The sequence below is a fragment of the Schistocerca piceifrons genome, chromosome 2, assembly GCF_021461385.2.
Source record: "Schistocerca piceifrons isolate TAMUIC-IGC-003096 chromosome 2, iqSchPice1.1, whole genome shotgun sequence".
NCBI classification, from domain to species: Eukaryota; Metazoa; Arthropoda; class Insecta; order Orthoptera; family Acrididae; genus Schistocerca; species Schistocerca piceifrons.
In genome coordinates, this window is record NC_060139.1 from 551,037,362 (window position 1) to 551,061,642 (window position 24,281).

At 38.4% G+C, this 24,281-nt stretch overlaps 1 protein-coding gene across 1 annotated transcript in view; it reads left to right on the forward strand.

Moving 5' to 3' along the window:
- Positions 1-24,281, forward strand: part of LOC124775577 (inactive rhomboid protein 1) — a 293,959-nt gene that overhangs the window by 222,647 nt on the left and 47,031 nt on the right. Inside the window, exons 11-12 of the mRNA XM_047250407.1 lie at positions 12,604-12,689; positions 19,265-19,517. Of these exons, the coding sequence (XP_047106363.1) occupies positions 12,604-12,689; positions 19,265-19,517 (339 nt within the window). The remainder of the gene's footprint in view (positions 1-12,603; positions 12,690-19,264; positions 19,518-24,281) is intronic.

Consider the following 24,281-nt stretch of genomic DNA (forward strand, 5'->3'; position numbering starts at 1 on the left):
CACTATATCTAACTTCAACCTATCCATTTCCCTTTTTAAATTTTCTAACCTACCTGCCCAATTAAGGGATCTGACATTCCACGCTCCGATCCGTAGAACGCCAGTTTTCTTTCTCCTGATAACGACATCCTCTTGAGTAGTCCCCGCCCGGAGATCCGAATGGGGGACTATTTTACCTCCGGAATATTTTACCCAAGAGGACGCCATCATCATGTAATCATACAGTAAAGCTGCATGCCCTCGGGAAAAATTACGGCTGTAGTTTCCCCTTGCTTTCAGCCGTTCACAGTACCAGCACAGCAAGGCCGTTTTGGTTATTGTTACAAGGCCAGATCAGTCAATCATCCAGACTGTTGCCCTTGCAACTACTGAAAAGGCTGCTGCCCCTCTTCAGGAACCACATGTTTGTCTGGCCTCTCAACAGATACCCCTCCGTTGTGGTTGCACCTACGGTACGGCTATCTGTATCGCTGAGGCACGCAAGCCTCCCCACCAACGGCAAGGTCCATGGTTCATGGGGGGGGTGAATGACTATAAAACAATGAAATAAAACCATGACAGTTAATCTGCCGAGTTATTTCTTATCTTTATTGGCCACTGAGATGTACGTTCCAGCTCCACATATTTTACATTCCGCTTCAAATTCATTTCTCCCTTTCTTGAAAGCCGGATATTTGCAGGAAAGGACATCAGAAAATGTACACTTTCGTTTAGGCATAGCCAAATATTTTACGTAACTCACTCGGTCAAAAATTACACTCACAAATCACTCGTGCACTACAGGAAGCCAAGACAATACAAAGCGAAGATACAAAATGAAAATTTTAAGTAATCGATATTTGCATTCACTTTTAGGTCAATCAACGATAACATTGATGATCCTGGTGCCACCTACTAACACCACCTTCGTGCGTGTTTATCACGAAGGCTGTGCCAATAGTTAAAGTATTTAAGAAAAGAACGATGAACGGGATGAATTGTAAATTTAACTGTATTACGCTCAACTTTGCGAAAAAGCCGGACACTGTAAAAATCTGCCCAGACCCTGGACCAAGAGCTAAAAAGGAGGACATGTCCAGATTAATCCAGATGTCTGGTCACCCTAGCCATATCAACATCATCAGGAAACTGAGGGGGAGGGGGGGCCAAGGAGGCGACTGAACATGAGATGAATGGACAAGGCGTGGTGCAATATTGAGGCCAATTGGAGGTCTGGAGACAGTCCAAAATGAAAAAGGATGTCTACGCCTAATATTGGGTCTTCTACATCAGCCATGTAGAAGGACCAAGTGAACTGTTTGCTAGGTATGAGTTCAATAGGTAACTCAACCAAACCGTTGACACAAAGTGGCAATTTATTTGCTGCTCGAAGAAACAGTTTGGCTGGTATTATATCCTTTACGGTAAATGTGGGAGGTATGACACTCGCGTCTGCTCTGGTATCGATGAGAAAATACCGGCTCGAACCTAAATCCAAGATGTAGAGACATACTCGTGAGCCATGGCATCTACTGTGGCCTGCATGTGGCATTTGGGAATGCGCATGCTGGGCGGCAGTTGCAAGTCGCATCCCTGTACGTGGAGTGGAACTAGCATATGTGTGAGTCAACTGTACTCACCCTGCCAGCCGAAGCGTCAGGCGAGGGGAAGGTAGGGCGGGCAGACGCTAGCCCATTTGGGGTGGGGAGAGGCTGGTGCCGGCCTGCTCACAATTCCCGGTCTCAGCCACTAGATGGCTGCTGTTCCATGTGCTGTCCGCAATGTCCATGCGCCCGGCCTCTACCACCCAACAGTGAAAGTATATTCACAGGATTATCAACCTCGGAGGTATTAGGCACTGTGCTGCACGAGAGGTGGGGGTGCCGAATAATGGCGTATGCCTAGTCTGCCAGCCGTAGTTTATCCTCGAGTGACGCTGCGGTACGTGGAAGCAAATGTAATTGTAGTTCTTGCGGCAGCTTCACCAACCACAATGCGCAGAGCGCTAAGTTTGGCAAAATCTCGATACTGACCAGTGCACGCAAGTGTTGCCACAGCTGTGAGGGGTTCTGTTGCCTAAAGCCTCGTCATAACCAATGTTGTGAATCGTATCGGCTGGTGGACGAGAAAGGATTTCGATAAGTAATGCACGGGCAGAGGCATATTTGTTGCACTAAAGTGGGTCCAGCAACAAGTCACTGATGAGATCAGGGTGGTCATGCAGGTGGTTCACTAAACACCCAAAACGAGTGCTGTCATCTGCAGTATCATGTATGTCCAACATGTTTTCCACCAAGGTAAACCATGTCTTTGGATTGTCCTGTTGTAATGGTGGCAGCTTCAGATGATGACTGGGGACCAGTGCTTGCAGGGGTGTAGTACAGGCACGAATCGTACAGGGATTCTGCATGGTGTTCACTGATGCAAACTGTGCCTCAGTGGTGGGCAATGTGTTGCATTGAACATCCATTAGATGTGCAGGCAAGACTTGACATCCTTGTAGGCAGGAAATCTATACCTGCTACACGACGAGCACAGCATGGCAATGCGGAAGGATCAACGTTGGATGCAGACAAAATCTAGAGTAGAGGCACAAAATCGCGATTTAGCACCAAGTGACAGGGCGGAACCACAGCAGGTGCGCCACCCGAGGTGTGTGTGTGGAGCAGCAGGATGGGTAGCCGTATACATGGCCCGGTGCAATTGACGAGAGTGTCCCTTCGACCGGCACGGAGGGGGGCACATTAAACGGCGGACCACTCTGAGGAGGGGGCAGTCATGCCTGTGGAGCCCAAAACTGGATGCTGCATGGTCCATGAGCATTCTGCTCAGCATAGAATCTACATCTACATCTACATCCATACTCCGCTAGCCACCTGACGGTGTGTGGTGGAGGGTACCTTGAGTACCTCTGTCGGTTCTCCATACTATTCCAGTCTCATATTGTTTGTGGAAAGAAGGATTGTCGGTATGCCTCTGTGTGGGCTCTAATCTCTCTGATTTTATCCTCATGGTCTCTTTGCGAGATATACATAGGAGGGAGCAATATACTGCTTGACTCCTCTGTGAAGGTATGTTCTCGAAACTTCAACAAAGCCCGTACCGAGCTACTGAGCGTCTCTCCTGCAGAGTCTTCCACTGGAGTTTATCTATCATCTCCGTAACGCTTTCGTGATTACTAAATGATCCTGTAATGAAGCACGCTGCTCTCCGTTGGATCTTCTCTATCTCTTCTATCAATCCTATCTGGTACGGATCCCACACTGCTGAGCAGTATCCAAGCAGTGGGTGAACAAGCGTACTGTAACCTACTTCCTTTGTTTTCGGATTGCATTTCCTTAGGATTCTTCCAATGAATCTCAGTCTGGCATCTGCTTTACCGACAATCAACTTTATATGATCATTCCATTTTAAATCTCTCCTAATGCGTACTCCCAGATAATTTATGGAATTAACTACTTCCAGTTGCTGACCTATATTGTAGCTAAATGATATGGGATCTTTCTTTCTATGTATCCGCAGCACATTACACTTGTCTACATTGAGATTCAATTGCCATTCCCTGCACCATGTGTCATTTTGCTGCAGATGCCGTAGAAGGTGTCTACACTGATGTGTACAGTGCCCGTTGTGGTGTGCCGGTGGAGGTTAGGGTCGTCTGGCTGGTCGAAGTAAACACCAGAGATACAAACATTCCCACTGTATTAGTAGCATGGGGGGTAAAGCACAGCACTTCACAGTCGAATGTCTATTCTGTGGTCGTGGCGTCCTGCACTGCCGTAAAAATGGGAGGTTGTGACATCGTCTATTGGTGTGAAACCGGTGGTACACAGTGAATGAATGCACCGTATTTTCGCGACTTGGGGTCACCAATTTGGGTTTTCTGGCTATAGCGACTGACCACGCACAGAAAACTCCAACCTATTATGATCAGGCACTTTTGTTAAGGCTCGTGTAATTACAGAAAACACAAGAAAAACACTTCAGAAAATCACGACACACACATCGTAACCCAAGTCCACAAGACCAACCCAAAGAACAACAAGTCCCCAAAGACTGTTTACTCCGCACGTCGTAGGTGGCAGCTACTGGCGGTCGATGGTCGCCACAAGTGGATGGGGAAGTCTTAAGATGCCATTCCAAATGATTTATATTCAAAATCTAAGGAGTGACTGGAATGAAACCTGACATTCAGGACCTTATGATTGGTAATCAGTGATTCTAACCATAAACCATGGTAACCTTTGCAGAGATCGTAAGATATGGAATGAGACATACTTGACTTTAACACGTTCATCCAGGAGGAAACAAATAGAAAATTGACTTCGCAAGTACCGAATGGAACTGAAAATTAAATTCACTGTATTTTATTAAGCAGTAAATAAATTGTACTGCATTTGATCATCCTAAACCATTTTTTGTACAAGATGTGATGGTCTTTAGAATTTTAAGGACTCAAGATTAGAAAGATGCAGAGTTAGAAGAAATGAAACTTGTTAGATTATAAATCAGAAAGGTAGATGTGTTTATTTAAAATTAGGGAGATTTAGCAAATCACACAAATTTAGCAGCTTTGAAAATGAAGCTTACAGGCCTACACACATAGACTGAAAGCAATATTCATTGACAGCTGCTGAAGCAAGCAGAAAAATAAATTTCTATTGGAAATTAAACAATCCAGCTATTATGTAGGGTATGAGAATTCTGCAAAAACCATTAAGAAAACACAACAAAAATTCATAACTGAACAAAACCATTAGGAATTGTCTTTGAGCGTATGATAAGATATTATAATGAAAATTTTATAAAAGACACAACTGAAGACAGTAAGCATGTGAATAAGACAAAACAGATACTTATTGCTAGATGATAATTACATTTCATTAGTTGTGATGGCAAGTGGCTGCATAACTAATTAGCAACAAAAACCACTATACAAGTATTCAAAAATTCCTGTAAGTATTTATTAAGTTTAAGAGATGACTTAGCAACACAGTTAGTAATGAAAATAACATTCTGGAAGGAATATCAGGTGGGATGTGTAATCTAATTGTGGTATGAGGAAAGGAAAGATGCCTGAAGATAATCATGTTTCAGTAGAAATGATTAAAGCTGGAGAAATAACAAGGAACTTGAAGAATGATTGTAGTATATCTGCAAAGTAAAGCAACCCTACAAATCTTGAACAATGCTGTAGTGGTCCTGCTTCACTAAAAAGGATACAGAAAATCCATAAAAAACTATAGATCTATCAAATTCCTTTTAATTATATGCAAGCTACTCAGTAAAGCAGTTACTAACTGTATGCAAAATCATTTGATTACTAACAATTCACAGGAACACACTGACTTTAAAAGTAGGTATAAATTAGCACAATGGACCACTTGCAAGTCATCAGTGAAATTGTATAGGCTGAGACAATGATGACAACCACTCAAAATATATCCATAATGAGTCGAGATATCAAGGTGTGATTTCTTTTAAGTCATTGCTGACAATGAGGGGAATTTTATGACACATTCGTGTTATTTTTAGTGTTTATAGCTGCAAAATTATATCGCTATTTTTATTGGAATTATACTTTTTTATGGCATAGGAAAGAGCCTTTGAAGAGGACTGTGGTGAGTGTGAAACTTGATCAAATAGAAACAATATAACAGAGCTTCACATCACTGTCGCATCACCAAGAGAAAATGCCCCACAAATGTCTAGCCTGCTGTATCAAGTATAACTCATTTACACTTTATGACTTTTTTATTATGTCTGGCATATCAAGTGCTCAATGTTGAAATTGAGCAGTGACACATGCCTTAATGATTACAAATGGCCAATACTGCACATTCAGTTTCATTGGAATTGTTGTATGTGACGTCGGCCAGCTATGCAAAACTCCGTTTTTTTTTCTCAGTACCCAAATATGTTTCAGCACCATTGTGCCATCATCAGTGGGCTTTCGTTTTTATTTATTCTGTAATGTGAACATTTTTATGAAATGATTATAAAATTATGTGCATTTTTAGTTCAACCAATAGGTATTTCTTTTTGTAAATACCTTTACATTTGGTATGCATGAATTTTCTGGATCACTTATGTGTTAATTACTACAGGTAGCTTGTCATCTGCAACCAAATGATGTTGATGAGGAAGTTTTTTGCTTGGAGTTAATCTGTCTTCTAGAATGTAATTTAATTTGTCATGATGTTTTGTGCCTATATTCATTTTTATTTACATTTTCATGTGGCAAGCATTTCCATTCTCTGCATCATGCTGAGGTGTTGTGATGCACACGTAACTACAACATGTATATTCACAAATAATGTAGTAAAACACTTTTCACTTCACCAAAGCACTGTGTGATTGTGGTTTGTTGTGTGTCCCAGGAGACATTCTAGAAGATAGATTAACTCCCAGCAAAAAACTTTCTCATCAACATTGGTTGCAGATGACAAGCTATTTGTAGTAATTAACACACAAGTGATCCAGAAAATTCATGCACACCAAATGTAAAGGTATTTACAAAAAGAAATGATCTATTGTTTGAACTAAAGTTGCATATAATTTTATAACTATTTAACAGAATTGTTCACATTACAGAATAAATAAAAACAAAAACTCACTGATGATGGAACAGTGGTGCCAAAACATGTTTGGGTACTGAGAAAGAATGGTGTTTTGCATAACTGGCGGACCTCACATCCTAGAATTTTAACTAAAAACACAGCCAACACAAGGAACTGCACATCAAACTGATGAAATTTCATTGGAACTTAAAGCAGTACAGCCCCATGTTATATGTAATTTCATATCTTGAGGAGTTATGTAGGAGTCTTGGTTTCATTTTTCACACTATTAGAAAAAGCCATTTTGCTTTTCCTGCATAACTAATCATTCATTTTTTCTAACTTTTCTGTTAAGGTCTAAAATTATGTATACAACATTAGTGGGACATCCTTCACATTGGTATATGGGCTGTGTCATGTCCAATAACTGTGGCAGAATATAATTAGGAACTGTAGATATATGTGGCCATTTAGAGTCCTATCAATAAAACAGGAACAAATTATGTGACTACTGAAAAGCCCATACCACACACTGACAGGCCAGGGTTGTTGTTTATCCTCAGGCAGAATCGATATTTAGCTGACCAGTAGCGCATATTGTGAAGATTGATTTGCCATGGTCTGTTAACAATACTCCATCCATATATAAAGTCTTGCATCTATTCAGTGTTTGTAGACTACATATAGAGAACAGTAACCACTTTTGAAACTCTGGCATGAAGATCAAAGTTACACCTGCATTTTTGACTGCCGTATAAATTGTTAACTGCTGAATACCTGCACAAACAGGTTGTTTAACCACTACAACTGTATAGCACAGACTGATGGGCTTCAAGTACACAGATAAATTGAGTTATTTGTTTGCTTCCATTTGGTACAGCAGAGCAGACATTGTGTCATTCTTTCTCTTGGAGGTAGGACAGTTGTTTGTGGTGCTGTTGTCTTGTTACTATTTGATCAGGCTCCACATTTGTTATGAAGCTGAAGTTGTCTTCAAAGGCTCTTTCCATGCCACAGCAAATTGTCTTTACTTCCTTCAAAGAAAATCAGTGACATTATTCACCAACTATAAAATTACTTGCATATGTGAGAAATTGCACCACATAGCCAGCTGTAACTTATCAAAAGTTATACCGCAATATATTTATTTGTTCTGTATATATTTTTGTAATGGTCTTTCTTAGCTGCCTCCCCCTGAAGAATGGAGCAATGAGTATGAATTACTACTTTGTCTGGGGTTCATAGATTTTTGTGAAAGCTATTGATTCTGCTTCAAAAAAATCTATACCAACAGTCCTTGAGAACCAAACTATGTTTTGTATTATATTAATGCCCTTAAGAGTATACATGTGAATGCTACAGCTTGTAATACAGTTCAACAGGATAATAAGATTTGCAGAATTGAAAAAAAAGTCGAGTGTGGGGATTAAATATCACCAAAACTATTATTACCTGATCTAGAGGAAGCTTTAACATCTTTAAACTAGGAAAAGAAGAAGGAATGCATGTTAATAGAATGTATTTGAACCACCTTTGTTTTGCTAATGACAATGTATAGTTGTCCTTCAGTGTTGATAAACTTTAAAGAAAGACAGAAGAACTTGATAGAGCAAGTTTGACATTAAGCCTGAAAATAAATTATAGCAAGGCTACAGTCATGTACACACTGCAAAGAGAATAGTATGAAGTAACAATGACATCACAGAGCCAGTTGAAGGGTTTTTGTATTTGGGGTGGTTGAAGACAACAACTGAATGGACTAGAAAAGAAATTAAGAGAAGAGTAAAAGTTACCTGACTTGCTTTTGGTAAACTAAACAGAATTTCAAAACTAAGCTTCCAATCTGCCAGACAAGGAAAGTTCATAGTATATTTTACCAGTATTCACTTATGAGAGTGAAACATGGACTATTAATGTGAAAACCATTCAAAGCTTTAGGGCTTCTTCAATTTACTATTGAGAGATTCACAGTGATAATTACCAAGAGACAAAATAAAACAAAAATGAACCATAGAACAAAATTAAGTTTCATCTTCTTCTTCCTGAAACATTTTTGCTTATGCAAGTCGCTTACAGCACCTCTTTGAAGCTTCTCTTTTGTTGTTGTTGTTGGTGGTTGTTGGGATGTTTAAGGGGGACTAAACAGCGAAGGTCATCAGTCCCGCTTCTCTTTTCCCCCACATTCTGTCATCCTGCATTTCCTCCCACTGAAGTCCTCTTTAGTTCACATCATCCTTCACCTTGTCTGTCAGTCTTGTTTATGGTCCTCCAACTGGACTTCGTCCAGATTCTGTCCACTACTAAGCTCTTTTTGGAGTCTTTCTTGTCAAATCATTTAAGTGTATTTCTCTCAATACAAAAGTTAGGGGATTGATCTGAAGGGTATTTCATTATGTTTCATTCCTTATCCTGTCCCTTCTCATCTTACCCAGGATCCTTTATATAAAGTGAATCTCTGTTGTTTGTATTTTGCTCAGATGTTCCATAGGTCAAAATTGTCAGATAATATAACTTGTGTATCATAATCTTTGCTTTTGCAGGTATTCTTCAATATCTAATTAATAAAATTTTGAAGAAATTTCCATCTTCTCTGAAGTTATATGAAAAGCATCTACTTCTTTCATAATTTTTCCATCACAACTTCTATCCTTCTTTTTTTTTTTTAATTTTTCCTGTTGATTTTCATCACCTCATTTTTTGCTGGTATAGCTTCATCAATTACTCTCCGTGCCAGATATTTATTTGTTCTTCCAATTTCTGCTCATTTTCTTCCCAAATCATCTCATCATCTGCATATGCTACAATTTTCATATCATCTGCTGTTGACCCTTGGCTAATTTTGTGTATGATGATGTCAGTGAATATATTATAGAGCACTTGTGTGAGCACACTTCCTTGTTGAGCCCCTCTGTCATTTCTAAACAATTCTGATTTTTTGCCATCTTTTATAGCACAATTGAGGCATTTGTTGTAAGAGTTTCTGACTCTGAGTTGCAGTCCTTTTGACAACTACAGTCTCTTCAGACCTTTCCATGTCTCTTCCATTCTAACAGAGTGAAACACCTTTTTTATGTCTATGAATGCAACTACAATGTCTCATGAATTCCCATTTCTTTCCTACAGCCTGTCTGGCTGTAAATACGACATCTAGAGTTGATCTTCTGGGTCAAAACCTTTGTTGTTCTTCTCTTTATTGTGGTTCTATGTTGTAGGTATATACCTGCAACATATTGCTTGTTCCTGGTGCCACCTATTATCACTTCAATTAACTGAGCAGCTGGCGTGCTAGTTGATTTACATTTTAAGAGTCCATTTCGATTTTCAGATATTAGGTTGTGCATCTGGAGAAAGTGTATAATTCTGCTGTATCTGATTTTTCAACTATTTTGGAAAAGACAGGAAGTATTGAGTTTGATCTGTAGTTTTGAATGTGGTGTTTGTCTCCTTTTTTAAAGATCAGTGTTACCGGACCTATTTTTAGTCTGTCTGGGAAAGTGCCTTATTCTATTATATTATTTACTGCTACAGACAGAGGTACAGAGACATTTTGTCTGCACACGTTTAATACATTAATATTGAGACCATCATGCCATGCAGAAATGGAAGATTTTAGAGAGCTAATGATGTTAATTATTTCTTTGCAGTTTGTGTGGGCTAGATGTATCCTATGCTCAGATGGATTGCCTTTAAAATTATACAGCAGGTTATTATGTTTGTCACTGATAGCTTCCTCTGCTGAAGAAAAATATTCATTGAATATATTAGCAATTTCAAGTTGATCTTTTACTACCATCCTATTGTGGTCAATATTAAAGTCCATACAGCATTTGTCTCTGCCTGTTCTAAAACTGTTCATCACTCCCCAGACACCAGTAGTAACACTGTGTGAAGCCTGAAGCTTGTTTGCAATGTAGTTGCTCCTGGTCTGTATTAATAAATCTTTATAGTATTCTTGACACGTTTTGAAGGCCTCCTGTAGCTGGAGTTTTTGTCTATTATTCAACATTGCCTTGTGGAATAATTTCAATTTTTCTCATGCTTCAATGACATCATTATTTATCCAGACACTTTTGTTTATATTTTTTAGTTTGATTAACTTTTGTGGCTCTCTCCCTCCCCCCCTCTCCCCCCCCCCTCCCCCTCTCTCTCCCCATCCAAACTGGCTTCAAAAGGCCCAGTGGTACCAACCAGCCACTGAATGTGGATATGGAGGAGCATGTGATCAGAACAGTGGGCTCCCAACTGTTGCAAGTTCTTGTGACTGGAGCTGCTACTTCTCAGTCAAGTAGTTCCTTGAGTGGCCTCATAAGGAGACACTGCATGCCAACAGTGCTTGGCAGACCTGGACGGTTACCCATCCAAGTGTTAGCCAAGCATGAAAGCATGTAACTTTGGTGATCTGACAGAAACCGGTTTTACCACTGCAGCAAGGCCATTTGGATGACATCAAGAATATTTCCTTCTGTCACTATCTAAACTTTAACTATTCTGTCACCTACATTTTCTGCATTAAGTATTTTGTTTGCCAACTCTTTAGCAACTATTATTGCAACATGCTTTCTTCTTTTGTTTGTTCCTGACTACCACATCGTATTTCCTTTACCCTGCACCTTACTACCATTCCCTTTCTTATCTCACTTTGTCCTATTCCTCTCTCTTATTACTTGGTGATTTACTAAATTCTTTCTTCCTTTTCTAGGGATACAACATAAGTACCAATTTTTATATATTTCTTTGGACAGATTTGTCTTTAATTAGGATCACATTGACCATAATACCTGACATATCTGCTCAAATTTTTTGTCACTTTCAGTATTGGTTTCGATCTGAAGCTCATTTGATAGCTGAAAGCAAAGAGGTTGTCCACTACTGACTTGTTAGCCCTATCATGGCTTCACTAGAGCCTTGTTGGCCATCATTTTTCAGGATTCCCATATGACCTTCACAGCTACCCTAATGTTCTTGGGGTGCACACAGTGACCATTGTACTCTGCCCCCACAGGCATTCCTCTAGTTCATACTGTTACCAGTCTTTCATGACATGGACAAGGGGTTGGACTTGTTGGTGACAGAACAAAATTATGTAAAAGGTGTAATTGTGACTATAATGAAAAAGAATTGGTGTGCACATGTATTCAGTCAAATGTATGTTAGATGGATCAGGTAAGGTTCAAAAACACTTAAGCTACAGCTTAATAAATTATTAGAAGTGACATCATTCAGGAGCAACATGGACTTTGATGTACTATCATGTCTAGCATGTCTGGAGGAGGACTTATCCAGGAATGGATGTCAAATGACTATTGAGAGATGATGTTCAGCATTTGTTGATTATCCTTCTTGATGCAAACACAACTCTACTGAGGTTATTAGTGCAGTAAATAATACATAATTACTTAGATTTCCTAACTGCATAGATTTTCTCCGTTTTTCATTGCATATGTTTTTTTTTCAGTCCAGCATCTTTACCATGCTGTACTATATGTCAGCGAATCTTATTTTTTGCATGTTTAAAGTATTATTGTAGTTAGGTAGGCAACAGCATCAGAATTTAGTAGTAGTAGTAGTAGTAGTAGTAGTAGCTTTATTCATCTGTAGATCTCTTTTTACAAGGACATAGGAGATGTAGAAGGAAAGAAACTTCATTGTACCAACCTATCTCGAAAACAAAGCACTGTAAGAAAAGAATGGCATATAAATACAGTATATTAAACAACCACAAGAAAGAACAAAATGTATGTTTTATTTCAAAGACATAATACTGGTTTTCAGCCATATCTTAATTTGAAAATGAAAGTTCGTAATCAGTCCCTTAATGTGTATAATGTCACTTTAGTATCATTGTATTTTTATCATTTTTCCCTATACCTTAATTTAATAATAATTTGAATTAGTTCATGTTTGCTAATGAATCAGATTTGGTTTAGCATACAGAATTTTAATAGGGGATTTAAGCAAGACCAAAACAATATAAATGATATTATTACTAGTAGCATTAGCACACTTCCAAAAGTAATTCCAAAGCTAGGCTTTTGTTAATGTTGACATCCCTGTCTGCCAATAGACCACATCCACATGGAAGAAGTGGTCTGCTGGAGATGCTGGCCCAGGAGGAAGAATTTCTGGATCCGTTTGTGGGTTAGATCCAAAGTAAGTGTTACTTTCTACTATATATTTAAAAAAACTACGATTAATGTTACAATTTTCATTTAACCATATGATTCACCAACTGCTAATATCTAAAAATTTGAAATCAATCTCCAAATAAGAAATATGTAACTCATAACAGTACCAGTAATCACAGAACCAGCTCAAAATGAAATATTAGTTATTACATTCCAAAAATTATACTCATTGGAGACTTGGACAGATCAGTGTGCCTAATGCAATATGGGAAAGGGTTAGAAACAAACAGTAAAGGCAGCAATTATTGTGAAATTTGCAAGATTATATTGGATATTAGGATATAATCATTGTCAAGTAATTGAAAAATTCCATCTGGCTCCAGCTGCCAGAGACTGTGGTCATATGGGGGTGGGGGGACAGGGGATTTGGGGGGGGGGGGGGGGCATGCTAATTTTGTCTATTTTCAACAAAGGTCTTGTTGGCTGGAAGCTCACTTTCTGACAATCTTTTTGTTGTGCCTATCTGTAACTCACCATCTTTGCTATATGGTCAGTAGCAACTATCTTTCTCAAAATATTATTAAAATACACTACAGGTGTTCAAAACAATAAACAGGTTCACAAATGCGCCAGTCGCCAAGGTGGTGAGCATAATTTCTTAGAAAGTACACTACATCAGTTATACTCTGACACTGTGTAACATCAACATGTAATTCCCACGGATTATGATGATGCATGACTTGCAAGATTCTGACACTGATCACTCAACTATCTAAATCCATTAGCACCATTCTGGAAAGAACTAAAGATCCAATATAATCATCTACTAAAATAAAACTATTTCCTCCATTTTTTTGGCCCATCATTTGACTTCCTTCCCTTTTTCTATTTTTCAGAATCCAGCAACATTCTAATTTTTTTAATCTCGAATTATAAATAATTTTACATATTTTTTGCAATATTTTACAATGTCTAAAATCTTAATCTCACAATAAACACTTCAGTAAAACTTCTCCTTGTTGGTCAGTTACTTTTCTAATTGTAAGAATAGTGAAGTGCTTAGTATACACTTATCCCTACTACAGCCTCGTGTAGCACAGAAACTCTCTCCTCCTGCCCCCAGTCCTATCCCTGCCTGTACCAATGTACATCTTCTTTGATGCAAACAAACACTTATCTATGTAATTATCCTTAATTTAACATCGACACTTCCATTTCTTTTTTTTGTTTTTTCACTTTCAACTTTCGTTTATCACATCAGAGACTTTTAATATTTAGTGTAACTACCCTTCCTGTCAGGCACTTCATTATGTCACATTGAGAATCAGCCTGTTATAACTCTACAAAACCTTGTTTTAAACATATGCAACCTCTTCCACACTGATTTAGATACAGGCACAGATTCAAGAAAGAAGAGGGTGGGAATCATGGGAGTCAACTTACAGGCTCTGTTTAAACAAGGTTTTTTTTTTTTTTTTTTTTTAACCTGTGTGCCACCTAACTGTTAATATTCTAGCGATGTAACCACTCACAGGCTGATTGTGTCTGCTGTCAACAGCAAACTCGATGAGGTTCATGAGCCCACAGTAGAACCACCAACCCACAGGAGGCTGAGAAAGAAAAGACATAAGGGGGAAGACCCTAAACTAAAAAAGAAAATAAGAAGAAAAAGACTGTCTTCCCAAATGCAAAAAGAAACTACTAAAAGAAACAACATTCCCATCTTTTTCCACTCATGTAGCCATAGTTATAGAATGGTGTTCACAATCATAGTTCCTAATGAAAACACTGTAATTGTGAATATTCACTTTGATTTTATATCACGTAAATTAAGAAGTTATCAAGACTGTAAGAGTTTGTTGCCATTATAGTTTTTAAGCTGATTGCATGGAACAGGTACTCCTCAACTTCCTGGGCTATACTTTTTTGATTTTCAATTTTTTGGGTGCTATTCTAAGGCAATATACTATTCATACACATTTGTGGCACATTAAAAGTAGGAATCACAGCAAGTTATATTAGGGGAGGGGGGTCAGAGACAGTAACAAACTGTATAAAATTCCTTCAAGTATTTTGCTCAAAATTCTGATCAAATCAGAGAGCCCAGAGTTTTTGCAATTCTCTCATAATTATCCTCTTTCCCATTTACATGGGTAATACCAAATCTAGCTTCTTTTTGAAGAGATACTTTAAGGCAAAAATGTATATCTTAAGTAAGCTACTATGCTGCATAATATATTTTATTTGTTTCCTTTCCATACATGTGTTGCCATTACTGATATGTAGTTTGTGTTAATAACACAGATGACGTTCTCATCCAGCTACTTCTTAGATTCTGCCACCTGTTTTTTATGATATGAGGGAACTGTTCTTTTCCTTCATTCTGCTTAGGATCACTTACGTTCTCAGTACTCCTGATTCACATTCATATCACAACACTTTTCATGAACCACTTGCTCATATTGAAGGTGACTGTCACAAATGTTAAAATAACTAAGAGTGGACCCCTTACATACCAGGAACTCCATCTTTACTTACTAGTGCAGTTTTGGCATGATGATTTCTTCACAAATTTCTGTGCTTTTGCTAATCTTACCAGCTGCATCAGAGCGATCAGTCTGTTAATAACATTTTTATCCCTTAGTCCACTACCTGTCCTGTATACACAGTCTTGTGCCCTTTCACCCTATTATTAATGCTAAAACAAACTCTTCAAATCTAATTTTAAATGTCAATGAAAATCTGATGACATGTGAATGATACATGTATAAACGTATGAACTATGGTTCATGTACGAATATGAAAATCCCATTCTCCCTCTGTCTACTCCACATATACCTCCATGGAAAGGTTTTCCTATCTCAGATACCTACTTTCAGTCAAGACTTAACACTCATACAAAATCAAGTTCTTTTACCACAGTTAGTGTAATTTATTTATTTATTTATTTACACGTCAAGTTCCATAGGACTAAACTCAGGAGGTCATGGAATGTGTCAGTACATGAAATTACAACATAAAAGTAATAACAGATAAAAATAAATGTTTATGAACCCAAAAAAGTCAATAAGTTTAAGTAAACGCATTCAACAATATAACAATAATCAGCTTAATTTTCAAGGAACTCCTCAACAGACTGGAAGGAGTGACCTGTGAGGAAACTCTTCAGTTTTGATTTGAAAGCGCGTGGATTACTGCTAAGATTTTCGAATTCGAATGGTAGCTTATTGAAAATGGGTGCATCAGTATGCTGCACACTTTTCTGCACAAGAGTTAAGGAAGTCCGATCCAAATGCAAGTTTGATTTCTGCCGAGTATTAACTGAGGGAAAGCTGCTTGTTCTTGGGAATAACCTAATACTGTTAACAAGAAATGACATTAAGGAATATATATATATATTGAGAGGCCAGTGTCAAAATACCCAGACTCATGAACAGGGGTTGACAAGAGGTTCGTGAACTTCCACCACATATTGCCTGAACTGTCCATTTCTGAGACAAAAATATCCTTTTATAATGGGAAGAGTTATCCCAAAATATAATACCATATGACATAAGCGAATGAAAATAAGCAAAGTAGACTAATTTTTGTTTCGAATGATGACTCACTTCAGAGATATTCGGATTTCATATATTTTCTAGTTAAAGTCTTTCAGTTTATCAGAAAATGCTTCATGTGGATAAAACATACTTTTTAATTTGCCATATCAAATTCAGATAAAATCTCAAGCTTGCATTGACAGCCTCTATAAATGATCTTATAGGTCAAGTATGACTGTTATAAAACTAAAATGCACTTGGTAATGCAAGAGAGTTGGTGCTTGACAAAAAAAGGTTGCAGAGGAATACATGTATGTGAAAAAAACAAAAAAGGAGACGGAGCTACGTTTTTTCTCTAAGTCAGTGGTTGGCAACCTCTTAGTAGAAAAGAGCCATACTGTGGCAAAATGATATAAAGGGGGCTGCATTTGTTACTAATAATTTTGTGTATGTATGACTATACCTATGGTATTAAAAATTCATAAATACAGATATTTACTTTTACATTTCAATCCTCATCTTTTATTGATGAATGGGGAAAAAACAGATAACTTAGTTGAGAACTTCAAAATAATAATACATGTGCATCAAATAAACGTTTAATGTGATTTTTGAGGCTTTATTTGATTGACTATTTGTGGAATGTTTGCTTTCATGTCTGTCAGAAGTTCACAGAATGGCATTCAAGTGCTCATCTGTGATATGATAACATTATTTATTTTTTCATAATTGAGAATTGGAAAAGTTTGATCACATAAATAAGTGCTGCAAAAAATTGTAATTAATTGGTGAGCAAACCTTTTTATTTCTTCAAAATTAGATGACAAACTGCCATAAAATTTAACAACCTCATTGATCTCATATAAAGAGTCATTAGACTGAAGCTCAGTCACATTCATTTGTAAATTACTCAGTACCACAAGAATAATGGTTTGCAAAAATATTCAGTTTACCAGGAACCTTCTAGAAGTTACAATCTCCCACTGAAATGATTCTGTAGCTGCATTAAAATGAATTTCATATTATCGCTTTTGCCAATGAACTTAAACTAACTTAAAACTAACCATAACAATCATCTGAAGATGGTGTGGTGTACAAAGTAATCTCACAGTGTTATATTGAATACCCTTAACGTCGTAGTAATGGACTGATTGAATGTGTAGGTATAAACACTGGTGAGGGCACATCCCAACGTGTCTTCTGAAATACTTAAATGGGATCACATATTTATGGGAACGGCATCCTACAACCTCCTGTTGACACCATTGGCAGCTCTGTCCCCATTTTGTAGATGATGGTACTTAGCACTACAGACTTTAGATGTAAATGTTATACTGTAACGTAAATGGTATTACTACAGTACTGTGACCAAATCCATTGCATTTAAGTCTACTTACAGGAAAACTTCCTTGGCTGGGTGTGTTGATAAAACAGAACTCAAAGCTTAAAGTGAACCAAATTCAGAACTTAAGACAAGTGGTTATGATTCTTCTAGGTTCAGCCGATCTATCCCCTTGTGAAATTCATGAAATCCTACATGTTTTTCTTGGCAGCAATTTTTGCTTGCTGCTGAACTGGTCAGGACATCCAATTACTTCACTTTTAATATCCAGTTATGAGATGATGACTCATCCATGCAGATGAGAGAAGTAATATGTGACGATACTTGTTTTTTGAAGAGGGGAGCGAGTACATTAACTATAGTCTTTCTACGATCACTTGTAGCCCATTTCTGAATTATACCATTGCTCCAAATTTCTCTTCTGTCTTATGCTGTCTTGGCAAGAATAACAAAGCACATTCATGAGTATATTTGAATACATTATAATCCAGCTGAAATTATACCATTCCATTTATATCAGAGTAAAATAGATGGTTATATTTGCATTCATGTGTATTACATGCAACTTGTTTAACCAGCACCCATAAATTGTTCAAGAAACATTGTTGTATAATAGTGCTGCTGTTGGTATGGAAACTGTAGCAGGTACCAGACTAGAAGTAATAGCTTTATTGATCATTGTAATATTTGGTGAAGACACCCTGGTGGTGTGTCCTATGTAAATAGGAAGGCTCCACTGAAAAATGTGTGGCTTACGAGGAGCTCGATCAGTGTATCATATTCTTTTTAACATCCTATGCACAGTCATTGTACTAAATGAACTGTTGATAGCACTTTGGAACTCACAAATGATTTCATGTGATTTTTCTACATCACCCTCTGCAGCACTCAATGGTTCCTGTCTGTCGGTACGTGAAGTGTGCCATGTCTTGGTTTAGCTGTGGTTCTTCCTTAGCATTTACACTTCACCATCACATCACCAAAAGTCAACTATGATAGCTTTAGAAGGTCAAAATATCACTAATGGAGTTGATACTGAGGTGGCATGTAGTGATTAGTCCATATTCAAAATCACTAAGGTCTCCTGACCACACATTCTGCTGTTACTGCTTCTCTATTGACAACAAAAACTCTCTGTCTCCTTTTATAATGGCAGGTCTCTCTCTCATGAAATCTGGTGGTCAATTTTGCACTGTGTAGTGCTTTCAGAAACTTTTCATCAGTGTATTCTAAGCACACATCTTCTGTGTCATAGAAGTAATAGTGTGACACAAAAATAGCTGTATGAGCATTATAATTCACATAAGGTTCATAGTGGAAGCCTCAAAATGAGAGCATTTGAATTCACACTGAAAAATATTAACTGAAAATAAAATATTGAAGGTGATCTAACCACTGCTCTGTAAAGAGATCACATAGATTATAGTAAGTTGGGGAATGTGTCAGGTACTTACATCTCTGGTTGTGGAGAGAGATGCAAAGGTGAATGTTAAGGATGGTTTGTAGTTCCAGAAATTTTAAGTGACAACAATGTCAATGCAGCCATTGTTTGCTCATCGTTATGCTGTTTCTACAGAGAAAAAATTTTTATACTGGTTTTTCCTTTGTCTCTATCATGGGTAGCACATAATGTTGCACATTTGTTTGAGACTAATTAATATTAGACATATAATTTCTGCAGGTGTAATGTTGTTTTATTTAAATTACTTGCATTTCCAGATTTTGTGAAGCTCCAGCATCCATTGCACCATATGAGTGGCCTGATGACATCACCAAGTGGCCCATCTGCCGGAAAACCAATTCCTTTCCACAACGGTTTCGGTACAAAGACAAAATGGCAGAGCATATGGTTTGTGAAGTTATAGGTCACCCATGCTGTATTGGTATTCATGGGACATGCCGAATAACAACAAAGGAATACTGTGATTTTGTTCGTGGTTATTTCCATGAAGAGGCCTCTCTTTGCTCTCAGGTGAAGAAATGCAATAGTTATTTTTCACTCGTGCACTTCAGTATTTTCTGCTAAATTACTATCATTGTTAAAGCTATTTTTTTGATTTGATGCTACATATTTAAAGTCACAAAAATTGTTATTACATTTGTACACAATATATATTGTATGTGAAAACTCTCCATCACATTTTTGTGTTCTGTTTAGGCATACTTCACTATAGTGTACATTCTGGCCAGTAAAAAAAAAATCTGTAGGTCTGTTGGGAACTGATCACAGCATTGAGCATTCTTATTTGCTTACATTGAGTTTTCATCACCTTTTCTTAGCTTAGTTAATTTTTTATGTCTATATGCCACAGTGGTGAGCAAATGATTTATATACAGGACTCATGTGTTCTACTTGTCAGTAAATTGAAAAATTCAGCATAGATCATGGCTTATATTCTCAGATCTTGTGCAGTCTATACATAGGTCATACACAGTATGCTCTGGACACAAGTTTTAACTTTATTTGACATAGCCCAATCGTTACATTTTGACACAGGATTCATTCCACTTAAAAAGTCATCCAGATTCTGGACTTTCAATTAGTTACTATGCCAGTGACCATTGTGAGTACCTCATTTTACGTAATACACAACAGGTTTAGGAAACAAGGTGTGGATTGCAAGGATCACTGTCAACCTACTCTGTATGTAATTGCCAATAGGCAGGTCACAGTGCCGGAAATCACTAGCAAGTTCAGTGCTAAACAAAGAAAACATAATGGGAAATTGTGTGATCAAGTAACATCCCTTCACAATGGAGTGCAGATGCCACTGTCTACATTTGTGAATGCCAATGCACAGGGTGCCTCACAATGAATACTCAAACTATGAGAATAAAGTCACTGGGCAGATGGTAAATCACAGCACATGTTGCTAAATGTCAGTGACAGGATAGAGGTGAATTAGAAAAGTCATGAAGGAATGGAGTCAGCAAGATACATTTGGATCTGGTAGTATCCACATCTGTGGAATGTTCTTGTGAAATGAAATAGATTGTTATCATAAAATCCATTGTTCATCAAAGGTAGGTATACTGGCAGCATATAAGGGCTCCTTTGGTGCATTTGGAGGCTTGTGTTTCCAATTGGACAATGAACTACGCCAGCCTTTCTGATTTGTGATGGAGCAGTGAAACATTCCTTACACCATCACTGGATAGGGCGTTGCTTTGTTGGTTTTGTGCAAAATCTCACTCACACTTGTGGCCATAATTGACACACTCTTAGTGACATGTTGCATATGAGACAAATTATGCAATTATGTCATGTCGTAACCAAAATTTACTCTGAATCTGAAGGCAGGGTCATCAGTGAAGTACAACCCTGAGCCTTAGAGGCACAATTATTGTGAACACCAGTGTACAAGTGGAACAGAACTCCTGTGCAAAGACTACTGATATTTGTACTAACACTGAATATTCCATAATATGCAAACATAAGAAACACGAGATATTTTGAGAACTTTACAGAACTGATAAACATTAAATAACAAATAGTTGCTGGTGGTTGGGTTTGAACCACCAAACTGCAGTATGCCAGCCAGCAACGCCAACTGCTAAGCCACATTTCTTGCAGCACAGTTCACACCAGTATTTCTTTGAAGACTTACGAGGAAGCATTTATTAATTGACCCAGATCATTTTTCTTCACTACTAAACTATTAAAATATGCCTAAATGAGGATTTCCAGTGTTATTTGACCCATGAGACTGGACAGAAATTGTCACTACTCTAAAACGTATGATTAATAACTCATAATTATCCAACTACATCCACAAAGACAAGTAAAAGTGCACTGCTGAGAGTCAGTACATCACACTTCAGGTTTCCAAGGAAATACAAGTAATTTTTTGCCTTTGATTATATGTTGGTGAAGTCCACCACTTGTATTAAACATCACATCCAGCTAGCTAATAGTTCTATGCTCTGCTACATGTCCTGTTTCTGCAGAGTACACGCAGGCTCACTAAACCATGACACTCACTAAGAAAACTGGAAAAGCACTATTCAGAATTCTATGGTAATGCACTGACACACACTTTTGAATTTTTGTTTGGCTTTCCATGTTGAAAAAGTATCTTGTGGATCACAAAGGATCACAGTAACTCTGTCTTCAGAAATTTTATGTGAAGAAAAGCTCTTACCCTGAAGGCCCATGACCTGCCTCCTAAATCCATGAGGCCAACTTCTCAATTTTGTGAGCTCCAGTCAGCTGCACAAAATTTTTTCATTATTTCAGCCAGGCAGCCTCAGGACCAGAATGGAAGAATGTCCATCACTCACTTTGTGCTCCCACCAATAGCACTCTACAGAGTGCTGCTGCCTATAGGGATTTCTCACAAATTAATTTACAAAAGTTGATGGGACATAATTGTCCACATTACAGAATCTCTAGTCCTTGAGCTAGCCTAGTAGCTCTGACTACAATCCAAGTAGATGTTATGCAGAAAGACTGACCCATAATCTGACCTGTGAAACCAGTCATGTGATTTACAAGCTAAGCTGCAGCCACTGTGATGCATTCTAAGTAGGCATGAGAACCAACCAGCTGTCTGTCCACATGAATGGCCACCAACAAACTGTGGCTCAAAAACAAGTGGACCACCCTGTTTCTGAACAAGCTGCCAAACATAATATCCCTCATCTCAATGACTGCTTCGCAGTCTGTGCCATATGAATCCTTCCCACCAACACCAGCTTTTCTGAATTCTGCAGTTGGGAACTTTCCCTACAATACATCCTACGTTCCCGTAACCCTCCTGGTCTCAACCTTTGTTAGTCACTGTCCTCACCCATCCAGCCACCTCCCTGTTCCCATTCCAGCACTACACAGTCATCATTTCACCTCCACACCCAGTCTTTTAATTTCTTTTCATTTCTCTCCTTTCCGCTACTTCCTCCCCTCCCCTCCCCACCTTCTCTCCTGCCCTCCATCTAAACTGCAGCACTTCACTGTCCATCACCCCCAACATACTGTCCCTCCCCCTCCCCACCCCAGCCTCCTCCTTACCCCCACCAGTCACCACTCCCATCATGCACTGGTGCTGCTGCTCGCAGTGTGGTTTCAGTTATCTGAGACTACAGACGTGTGTGCAAGTTGCGTTTGCGTGCGTGCGTGTGTGTGTGTGTGTGTGTGTGTGTGTGTGTGTGTGTGTGTGTGTGTGCGTGCACATGTGTGTATGTATGTCTATTGCTGACAAAGGCCTTAATGGCCGAAAGCTATAAGTGTGTGAATCTTTTTGTTGAGCCTATCAGCACCTCCGCTGTGTGGTGATTGGAAACTTTCCTTCTCTCATATTGTTACATTCCGTCCTGGATTTTCCATTGTTTGACCCATAATCTCCATAATAGACAAGGCCTCCAAACATCAGTTGCTGAAAAGCAGCTCAGGCACCTCAATGCCCCAATACACATCCAGGAATGATACAGAGAGTGAATAAAAATATGGAAACAGCAAAAATGCAACACATTACAATGCTTAATACGGTGTAGGCAACTCGTTGGCATTCAAAACAGCTTTAATTCATCTCAGAATAGATAAATACAGGTTTCTGTATGGTTCTCAAGGGACTCTGTTCTATTCTTCCTGCAGCATAGTGTCAAGTTTAGGTAATACTGATGGATGTGGATAGTGATCATGCACCCTTCTCTCCAACGTAGGCCACAAAGGCTCAGTAATAGTGAGATCTGGTGACTGTGGTGGCCAGGGGAAATGCAACAATCTATCTTTGTGCTGACAAAACCAATCCTGGATCATGTGAGCTGTGTGAGCACTGCTATCATCTTGGAACACAGCATTGCATGACAAACATTGTGCCAAGGGATGAGCCTGACCACAGAATGCAACAGAATGGGATGAGCCTGACCACAGAATGCAACAGAATAAACATGGCCCCATGGAGTACCATGATATGGCTGCCCAAATCATCACCAAACCCGCACCATGTTTCACTCACGGACATAAAATTGGGTGAAAATAGGAAAGAGCATGAAAAAAGATTCATCTAATTGAATTAGTTTTTCCATTGCTCCGTAGTTCAGATTTTATGGCTGCAGCACCATGTCAGCTGCAGAAAATTTGTGTCACTGGTGTGGTTTGGCAATTCCAGCTCTCCCAGCAGTTTTGTGCTTATGGAGCTCTCTTTGGTACTGACAAGATTCACAAGTGTGACATTCAGTTCTACAGTGACTTTAGCAAATGTTGTCCTCTTATTTTTCATCACAATCATCTTCATCTCTGATGATCACTCAACACACACTTTTGTCCATGTTGTAACTTAGCAGATGATGTTTCTCTGGTTTCCCTGTATGCGATATACATTTTCAATACAGTGGCACCCACCATACAAGCATTAACAATTTGTCCATGTTAGAATTAACTTAACTCTGACATAATACACTCACAGTTACACAGAACATGATTGACACTTACAACATATTGAGGACACTGGATAGGTGCCATTCATGATCAAATACAGAAGCACAACCTTCAAGCTTGGCTGGCATCTGCTTTTATGTAGAACCACACGTTTCTTGTAGTGTTTCCATATTTCCAGTACAGTAACCTTCCTAGTACAGGGTCTTAATGTGATAAATTTTAATTAACTGTAGTTGCTGAATTTTCTGTGCAGTGACAGGATTTGTGTGTGTGTGTGTGTGTGTGTGTGTGTGTGTGTGTAAATCTCTCGATTGTAACTGTTGTTTAAATGATTATTGTAGAAAACCTTTGACTGAAAAT